Source organism: Capsicum annuum, chromosome 1, assembly GCF_002878395.1.
Source record: "Capsicum annuum cultivar UCD-10X-F1 chromosome 1, UCD10Xv1.1, whole genome shotgun sequence".
NCBI lineage: Eukaryota > Viridiplantae > Streptophyta > Magnoliopsida > Solanales > Solanaceae > Capsicum > Capsicum annuum.
In genome coordinates, this window is record NC_061111.1 from 42,744,023 (window position 1) to 42,754,936 (window position 10,914).

The following is a 10,914-nucleotide window of genomic DNA, read 5'->3' on the forward strand; positions in this document are numbered from 1 at the left end:
GCATCCTGAAGTTTCTCTTTTTGCATCAACTGTCTGAAATATCTTTCTCAAAATTGCTTTCGTCTTGAGATAGGAAGGAGCAACCAAGGAAGATGTTGAGAGATTGCCTAAATACAAGTTTCGAAGACTTGGTGATTTTGAAAAACAAATGGCGAGATTCAAGAATCATTTGGAGGAGTAATGACTGAATGTGACACTGATACACCCATTGAGCATGTTCTTCCACTGGAAGATGCTGTGCGTTCTATAAAATTCTCTCTAAAATTAGATTTGCCAATCTTTCTAGGAATTAAAAAACGTCTCCTATTCATAGATCTGCGCCCACATTTCATTCATTCTTGTCTGTTGCAGGAATGTTGCATTTGCCTTTGTTCCTTTGATTAAGGTAGCTTACACTAGTTAGTTAATACACGAAGATTTTTCATATCAAAAGGTTTTATAAAAAACTCCTTCCCATACATATATGGCGTTCTTAGTCTCTGTGCAGTGCACTTAATACACAATATTGAGATTCCAATTTTGTTAATCAATGAGTAAAATTATGCTTTTCAACATGTTAGTTTAGAAATTTTGAGGATTCACAAACGGATAACAAAAACCTGCAATGAGACGAGCCTTGCTAATGTCTTTTTGGGCGTTTTGCTAGGGCCTCTCACCCCTTTATTTATTTTTCATTTTCCCCCAGTCTCAACTCTCAATATGATTAAATTTATTTAATAAATTTCCAATGGATGCCTTGTAGGGTTAAAGAATAACATCCATATAGCCGTGTATGTCAGTTGGCCACATGGGTTAAAATTTGCAATTATTAGTTTCGGAATGACAACCTTATTATTTTAATTTGATCCCAACATACGACATATGATCAATATTGAGATTATCACAAACACTGATATGATTTGACTCAATATATATTAATATGATTCTGAATCCAGTAAGGCTAATTGTAGAAAAGTTAATTCAAGGCAAACCAACAAAATTGATCACTAATCGTATATATGACATCATTATCCGCAATCAATTAACTAATTATCTTTCTTTTGATAAAAGCAACATATCTTTATTTCAATTAAAAAAAAATAAAAATCTGCACCTTTCTCAGTAATCAAATTCTTCCAAAATATGTCTATTTAATCAATTAAAACAAATAGTACTAAAAGAAAAAAATTAAAATTAATTTACCATTACATCAGTAATACTGTTTGGTAGACTCCCAGGATAAACGGGTATACCCGTAACAACCCCATAAGTACTTCCCGTACCCGCCGCCGGCGCCTTCCACTGCTGCGAATATGCAGCAGCACAACCCGCACTTTGAGAAGACAGCGGCGGCGCATTCTTAACCCTAAGGGAAAAATTAATTATTCCGTTTTTCTCACCCTTTTCATCCCTAAGCCTATAACTCAAAAAATGTAAATAATCCTCTGGAAAAAATCCTCCAATAAAATCGGACGTTGGAATTTTTGTGATTCCAATAGTTTTGATCCCTGAAGAAGTCTTGCATTGAACCTCCATCGTTAGATGACGTGCATGCATGGGCATATCCACTATCAATTTTTCGTTCCACGTAGGGAAACATCCGCCTTCTTTGTCCATCTTTGTTGTTTGTATGTTGCATGTTGAAAATTCTGCTTTGACATTTACGAAAGCGTTCTTCTTTACCGATTGCTTCCGGTTATCAAGAAGATTCTCACCGGATATCACCATTATTTCTAACAAACGCGATGAGTATGATGATGACAACGATGATGGCTTCATTGCAATAATAGTAATAATCAAGAAAATTAAAGTATGTGAAAATTTTGGAGGAGAGAATGATAGAGGTGATGTTTGTTTGTGTGTTGGTATATATATAGGAGTTAGAGGAAGGAGGAAAGAAAAGAGATAGAAAGAGGGATGTTCCTTCTGTAAACCCTTTTAACGTACTACTTGTTTGACTTGCTAATATTGACTTAATTTTCGTCAATAATAAATATTCTCCGCGGAAAAGAAGCACTATTCATTCGGATAATTGAAATTTTTGTTAATTTTATCTGTTTTAATTTGTGTTGTTTATCCTACTTTTTATTAGTAAATTAAAAAGATATCATTTTCCTCTTTTTAGCTATAGCAGTTCTTAATTTTCATGTTTGAAATCATAAGACTAAAGAATATTTTAGTACATTTAATATATTAAAAATTATACAAATACACAACTTATGTTTTCAATATTACACAACTTGTCACCTTCTTTTTCTTATGTAAGTTAGCATTTGCAAACATAACGACACCAACTTGTGCCACAAAAATATTTCCATCATTTAAATCCATTTTCTAACACAACAAAATCGTGAACACACCCTATTCATGTGCACTGTCACATTTATCAAATGAAAATAAAATCAACGTGGAACCACTAAGTTAAACTATTTTGAATTTTTAATCGTTGCAAAGTAAGTGTAATTACGCACTTAGTTTTTTCATTAATTAGCATAAAATAAGTCTAACGCTATATTTCTTTTTGTGGAAGAGCAACGTGATACAAATTAAATCTAGAGTCCCAATCAGATTATGTTATTTATTTCATTGAGTCCTTTATAATAAAACTAGCGAAATTTCTCTGAAAATGCTTCTTAACCATAATTAGGTAAAGTAGGGATAATTAGGTTTAATACATCGACTTTTCTCGAACTTGTATGATGCAAGCACGATTCGTCATGTTTAGGATTTAAGTACACACATATCTTAACAAATAATAAATATCAAATACATAGTATTTTTACTATATCAAATACAATAATTTAATACTTCGAATATATATATATATATATATATATATATATATATATATATATATATAGTATTTAATAGAAAGGATAAAATGAAAATAAATGGATATATTTGATTTTCTAAAGTAGATATATTTGTTAGACATCTATTTTTAGATGAACAAAGTTGGAGGGAGTGATACACATTTCATATAATTTAATACAAATATTTCTTCTGTTCACTTCAATTTTGTCTAATATTTTAAAAACAAATTTTCATTTTTACTAATCAATTTTAATAAATCAAGAAAATCAATTATCTTTCTTTTACCTATGTTGCCCATAAAGTAATTACTTATTCTCAAAATCATTTTTCAAAACCTATGATTAATTATATATCAATTAATATGAATATTATGATAAAATATTTATATTAATTATTATTTTTTATGAGACGTGTAAAATAAAAAATAAATAAAATAATAATGTTCAACGATTCTTTTTTAATTGAAATTATGTCATATTTCTTTCGAAAGCACACGCACCCATATTCTTATGTCATCATATGTGTCCCCAATCGAACGAACACACGTGTCATATATTCATTTTGTTATACTACTGTTTTTCCAACCTATTTCCATTTTTTTCTATTGTCTCTATTAATTTTATGCGACTTTTGTTAAATATGGAGTTTAATTCTATGTTCAAGAAGATGAGACGATTTTTTCTATTTTCATTTCCAAAACTAATTTTCTCATAAATGCACGCACTGTGTGTGTCTTGCAAATGGGTCCTTCAACAAGATATGAAAATTTTGATATAGAAAACTTAGAATTATCATATACTAAGAAAGCATCCTCAATATATATACCGTGGAACAAAAAGAGAATATATATAATATAATTCATGCCACTAATAATGATCCAATTTGTTGGAGCAGGATACTGGATAATGTCTTATCTTATACTAGCATCTTTGATGTATGAACTAAAGGGCCGATTCGTTAGTGGATAATAGTGGAGTTACTCTTGTATTAGACTATGTATAACTTATACGATGTAATGTTTGGTAGGTGGATAGGAATCAAGTTATTAATGAATAACTATATTAATATAATGTTTAGTTTACTAATTTAAAAATTTACATAACTAATTAATACATGTATATAAATTATGAGGTAAACTATATATTATTTTATACTGGATATAGAAGATGGAATAAAATGAATTACAAATACATGAATGACTAAAATCTGCTTAACTATCTCTGCATATAATAACACACAAATTCCTTCATAACTAATTTATGTATTATATTAATGCCTGCATAACTCTAACCAGCTACTAAACGACCCTAAGTTATTGGATTATAATGTAGAGATTATAAGAGATATTATATAATACAAACTAATTATAGCATATATTTTTATTGATAGGAAAGAGGGATGTACATATCATTGATTTAGAGAAAACTTACGATAAATTAAAGTCGCAAGGGAGTTTCTTTGAAGATGTTTGGAGGCTAGACGGGTATTTGCGGCTTACATTAGTGCGATATATTGAGCACGTGTGAAGCCAAGGCTCGGCGAGGACAGTAGGAGGAGACAGAGTACTTTCAAGTCATGAGGTTTCAACAAAGATCGACTCTTAGTCAATTCTTTTCGCTCTGATTATGGGTGTATTGACACAACTTATTCAATGTGAGGTGTCATTGTTGTATGTTGTTTGCACCTAACATATGTAATACTACTGATTGACGGGATTCGTGGCGAAGTTGACGTTAGGCTAGAGGTTTGAAGACAAACTCAGGAGTCTAACGGATTCAGACTACAATGAAAACCAATCGGACGGCAATTCTTTCCTGGGTTATTTAGGGATAATCAATTTACCTTTCATAGATTGACTGTCGATTGTTAAATCTTGTTCATTAGTGCCACCTATCCTTGTTATTTATATTATAGACATAAACGATATAGAAGGACTGCTACTATTATACACTTTATGTGCAAAATTAGTTGGTTGTTGAACACACTGAATTGTGAGAAAGTAATACACTCCAAAATAGAGGGTTAAGAGTTTTAGAAAATGTTTTTGGTGAATAATCTTCAAAAGAAAATGTCACAATATACATATGTTTTGAGAAGTATAAATAGATCAAGAGACGTTTATTAATTAATTAGTACTTCGAAAATTTAAAGTTTATCTTTTCAGACATTATTGCTTTCATTATTGAGTTTCTCGTTTGATAGATAACCAACTTACAGATAAATCAGAAAATGATTTTACAGGGATTATTCATAAATACTTACTACAACTCCAGCCTTGTTTTTTTGATAACACACAATTGTCTAGCATTTTTACTTTCAACAAGTTAATACATTAAAAAACAATTCACCATAGTATATACTACTATAATTCATCAGTCAAAGAGTAATTCGTGAATATGATTATGCAACACTTTTATAAAATAAACAAGCTACACATAACTCCTAAACACACGAGGAGAACAATATTGTTATCGATAAGAATATATATATAGTACTAGTATAGTAGTAAGTAGATTGGAAGTGAAAAATGACTACTTAGCAAAAGTTAATGTACGAAGATTTTACCAAAACTTACACACAATAATGGATTCCAATTTGAATTGTTCTAGAAATTTCTGATTTGTTATCGATGAATAACTAATCGTTTTTGAACAAACGCAGTTTAGTTAACAAATGGAGTAACAAAATGTGCTGTGAGTACTAGCCGCGTAACGCCAAGGTATCTAGTACTCGTGTTGGACTTGACTAAATCCAAATTCTTCATGGGACAACATTTTTAACAGAATTTTTCATTCCAGAAATTCAAACCCAAGACATATGATTAAGTGTGGGAAGAATCTCACAGATTATTAAAAATATGATTTTGAATCCATTACACAGTATGGCCGGCCAATTCAAGAAAATTAATTGAAGGCAAACCAACAAAATTGATCACTGGGATATACAATTCATGTAATGGTATATAGGACATAATTATCCATAATCAATATCTAATAGACAACGCAATGTATCTTTCTTTCGATAAAAGCTACCTATCTTTATTTCAATTGAAAAATAAAACTGCACCTTTCTCAGTAATCCAAATCATCTAAAATATGTCTATATAAAATTTAATCAATTTGAACAAATAGTATTAAAAGAAAAAAAAACTAAAATTTATTCACCATTAAATTAGTAATATTGCCCGATAAACTTCCAGGATAAACGGGTATACCCGTAACAACCCCAGAAGAACTGTTATAACTACTTCTCATACCCACCGGCGCAGTGGTCCACTGCCGTGAATAAGCGGCGGCACAACCCGCACTTTGAGAAGACTGCGGCGGCGCATTCTTAACCCTAAGGGAAAAATTAATTATCCCGTTTTTCTCACCTTTTCCATCCCTAAGCCTATAACTCAAAAAATGCAAATAATCTTCTGGCAAAAATCCTCCCGTAAAATCGGACGTTGGAACCTTTGCGATTCCAACAGTTTTGATCCCCGAAGAAGCCTTGCATTGAACCTCCATCGTCAGATGACGTGCATGCATGGGTAAAGCAACGATCAATTTTTCGTTCCACATAGGAAAACTTCCGCCTTCTTTGTCCATCTTTGTTGTTTGTCCGTTGCATGTTGAAGATTCTGCCTTGATATTTACGAAAGCGTTCTTCTTTACAGGTTGCTTCCGGTTATCAAGAAGATTCTCACCAGATATCACCGTTATTTCTAACAAACGCGATGATGATGACGACGATGATGGCTTCATTGCAATAATAATAATAATAATCAAGAAAATCAAAGTATGTGAAAATTTTGGAGGAGATATTAATAATAGAGGTGATCGATGTTTGTATGGATATATATAGAGAAGTTAGAGGAAGGAGGAGAGAAAGAAGAGAGAAAGAGGGAAGTTGCTTCTAATTACAAAAGTAGTAGTAATCCTTTGGCTAATCTGTTACGGTTTCAATTTTGACGTACTACTTGTTTGACGTGGTAAAACTGACTTTAATTTTCTCCCTATTTTAGTCAATTAATAATTTTCTCCAAGTTCATTGGAAAAATACCAATTTTAATTCACATGTATTTGTTTCAAATTTACTTGTCAATCTACAAAGTCAAGAAATGATTAATTGTTTTTTTTTCTTCAGATTTTACCCTTATAAATTCTTTTTAAAGTGTAAACGAGTTTGTAAGTTTAGAAAAATGTTAAGGAGTAAATTAGTAATTACCCTTTTTATTTATAATTTATTAAGGGACGTGTAAAGCGGAAAGTGGATAATTAACTTGAGATGACTTAGCGAATATATAGAGAGAGATTAAAAAAATATTAATTGAAGATTAAATAATGTACTTAATCAGATATTATCGCAACGATCAAGATTATAATTAACAAATAACTAAGGGATCAAAGATGTTATTATGTCTTAAGATATTTGATATTAATCTAATTAACCTATAAAATCTAGGTCCAAAAATCAATTATCTTTAAGTTCTTAAGTTAATGTTTCACTTAGTGTCATAGTCCCACTTAATTAGTATTCCACTAAGTAAACAGTAAAAATATATTTGAAAAAAAAAGTAACAAAGGACTTTTTGTTTTTATAAAATATCAAATATTTAAAACAAAACTTTATTTTTCAAAACATTAATATTTGAAGGGAAATAGGGCAATTAACCCTTTAATTTTATGATTTAGAGCAGATATATCTCTTATTTGAAAATGAAATATATGTACTCCGACGTCTAACAAATAATGCATAATTCCATCATCTAACAAATAATGCATATTTATCCTTTTCGGTAACGGGCGTACATTTAATGAATTAAAAAATCCTTAAATTATTTTTTAATTCCAAAAATGTTACATGACTTTAAAAATTACTTTATCCATTTTTTTACCCTCCAAACCCGACTCAAATGATTAAAAAAAAGGATAAATTACACTAACTCTATTACCTAATATCCCTTATTTTTTAAAAATTTACATAAAATTCCATTTTTCAACTTTACTCTTGATATATATCAACAAAACCCCACATCCTATTTTTACTCCACCATTAACTCATTTAAGATTTCCTTCCCTAATTATCATCAATTAAATCATCTTCCTTCCTGATTTTTTCTCTTCCATTAATGCTTAAATCATCTTTCTGATTTTTTTCTCCTCCATTAATGCATGCAACTTTTTTTTTTCTCTCTTAAAATCTCTCCCATTTTTTTAAAAAAACTTATTGATATATATATAAATTTATTTAGTTATTCATACATGTTTATTTTTTTAATGGTGATTCATATAAATGATAAATATAATATTATTATATGAGTATTATGGTGATTCATACGATAGATACATTTTGTATGATTTTAACGGGTGATACATATGATATTAATGGGTGATACATATTGTATTATGGTGATTCATATGGTAGATACAATTATTTATTTCAATTATTGGGCGATTCATATGATATTAATGAGTGATATATATGGTATTATGGTGATTCATATGATAAATACAATTATCTATTTCAATTATTGGGTGATTCATATATATGGTATTTTGATGATTCATATGGAAGATATAATTATTTATTTCAATTATTGGGTGATTCATATACATGATATTATGGTGATTCATATGGTAGATACAATTATTTATTTCAATTATTGAGTGATTCATACGATATTAATGGGTGATATATATGGTACTATGGGTGATTCATATGTTATTAATGAAAGGTAATGGTGTAGTCAGTGTAAGAAACAAAAGTAATAATATTTTTTTAAAAAAAGACTAAAAGTAGAATTGAAACATAATTAAAATTAAATCTAAAAAAAGTAGACTAAAATTAAAGACAAAAAAAAGAGAAAAAAGATCCCAAAAACCAAAAAAAAACATATCTTTCATAATTAAAGACGAAAAAAGAGAAATATAATTAAAACACCTAAATTAAATCTAAAAAAAAGGGAAAAATTAGATATTTTTCCTTAAATAAAAGAACACAATGAATAAAAGAGAATCTATTATTTCCTTAAATAAATATGTTGTTAGTTTCAAATGTCACTTTTTTATATGTATCACCATATAACATATGTATCACATTTCAAAAAATTGGGATAAAATATAATTAACAAAATAATCAAAATTTTATATAATATCACTTAAAGATTCAGAGATTTATGTAAGGTAACACTAAAAAAAAAAAAAAGGGTCCTCTTCTACTTAATCCTGAAGTGGTTAAATAAGACCAGCGCAATAGTATGATAAGTGCAAATATCATCTTACCACATCAGAATTACAAAAAAATAAGTTTATACATTGATAATGTAAACAATATATTTTACAAAGAGTTTGATTATAATAAGGAATTTAATATCATAGGCCAATTAATAGGTCTTATATTCAAAATAGGATTACAAATCTCACAAACTCGGATAAACGTAATGACCGTCTAACAACTAACAAACTTTGCCGGAGGGTAGGATTAGCATCATTAATTAATTAAAATAAAATAAGACTAAAACTTTTTTTTTAATAATTGCTGCTATATTAATTAATTTCTTATGTGGAAAAGCAACGTGATTACTGATAATTCCAAAGTCTAGTCGGATTATGATATTTATTTTATGGAGTCCTTTATAATAAAGATTGAGAAATTTCTATGAAAATGCTTCCTAACCATAATCAGTTAAAGTAGGGGAAAAAACCATAATTAGGTACATCAAACTTTTTCTCCACGGTTGCCATAGAAGCACGTTTTGTCATGATTTTGAGTATAGACAACACTTTGGTGAAGGTAAAGAAAGTATTTTTGATAGACAATCTTTGGTTTAACAAAAGCATAAACATAATATTTATGAAAACATAAGCGGTAACAAAAGAAAATGAGATACCGAAAGTAATATTAATACTAGATAAGGAAAAATAAAACGTGAAACTACTTACTATTAGCCTTCCTATCTATCAAAGGCTATGCATGTCCTCGGTAAGATTAAGAATTATCATGTCGTATCTGATCACCTTTTAACTTTTCTCAGGCGGCTATCCAACGACGGTCTGTCGCAGTTGCTCATTAGAAGACTTATGCATCTCCTTTTGTCATGTCTGAACCATCTCATCTTATCCGTCATAGAGGTCACTCTCACCTTATCCAAATATTTTTATTTCTGATCATATCTTTTTAAGTCAACACATCCATCTCAACATTCTTACTTGACAACTTTAATTATCTTTTGAACATGAGAGTTCTGGACTGATAACATTTCACCTCATACAATAAACCGGTCTAACAACTACTATGTAAAACTTATCTTTTAAGTTTTGATAGCACCTACTTATCACACAAGATACCAGATACGAGCTTTCATTTTGACCTCCACTCCACTCCAATAATGCGATGTATGATGTCCTCATCATCAATCGATCTCTCATTACCTTGGACAACAACTCCAAAGTACTTGAAACTCCACATCTTGGAGATCATGATTTGAGAATCCAACCTCTTCCGGGTAACTTCACGTGTCATTAACACTGAACTCCCACTTCAGGTATTCTTTCTTTGTTCTACTCAATCTGAAACTTTAGATTCCAAGGTGTGTCTCCAACCCTCCTTCTGTTAACTCCACTTCGTGTCTCATCAAGCAATACTATATCTTGTATGACTAATTAATTGATTATGAGTACATGGGAAACTTAAATGAATATAATAATTTAAGTAATATACAGTATTAGTGTATTCCAATTGTTTAGAATTATCAGGCTCCACCCTTAACTAGAGGTCGAGGGTTCGACCCTGGACATGGAGAAAACTCTGTTGGGAGCGCTACCCCCCGAATGGTGTCCTGTTCGGTGTGAATCCAAATTAGTCGGACTCAAATACGAGTGCCGGACACCAGATGAAAACAAAAAAAAAATAATTATGAGGCTTTTAATTATTTTTAATTTATGGGAATAGTCAATTGGATCGTGTCATATTGCTTTCGAAATCATACATGCGTCATATTCTTATGTTAGCATGTGTGTGCCCAAGCGAACACATGCCCAATTTGTTTTATACGGAGTACTACTTTTTTTCCAACCTAATTCCCCATTTTGTTCTATTGTCTCTATTAAATACTACTACTTAATATGTTACTTTCCT

General features: G+C 30.0%; 2 protein-coding genes across 2 annotated transcripts; both read right to left on the reverse strand.

Moving 5' to 3' along the window:
• Window positions 1-1,101: 1,101 nt before the first annotated feature.
• On the reverse strand, window positions 1,102-1,987 carry LOC107854330 (BON1-associated protein 2). The gene has a single exon (XM_016699343.2). The coding sequence runs from the start codon at window positions 1,756-1,758 to the stop codon at window positions 1,174-1,176; it is 585 nt and encodes a 194-aa protein (XP_016554829.1). The 5' UTR covers window positions 1,759-1,987; the 3' UTR covers window positions 1,102-1,173.
• A 3,881-nt stretch (window positions 1,988-5,868) lies between these two features.
• LOC107854326 (BON1-associated protein 2) lies at window positions 5,869-6,620 on the reverse strand. The gene has a single exon (XM_016699330.2). The coding sequence runs from the start codon at window positions 6,537-6,539 to the stop codon at window positions 5,943-5,945; it is 597 nt and encodes a 198-aa protein (XP_016554816.2). The 5' UTR covers window positions 6,540-6,620; the 3' UTR covers window positions 5,869-5,942.
• Between the last annotated feature and the right edge of the window lie 4,294 nt (window positions 6,621-10,914).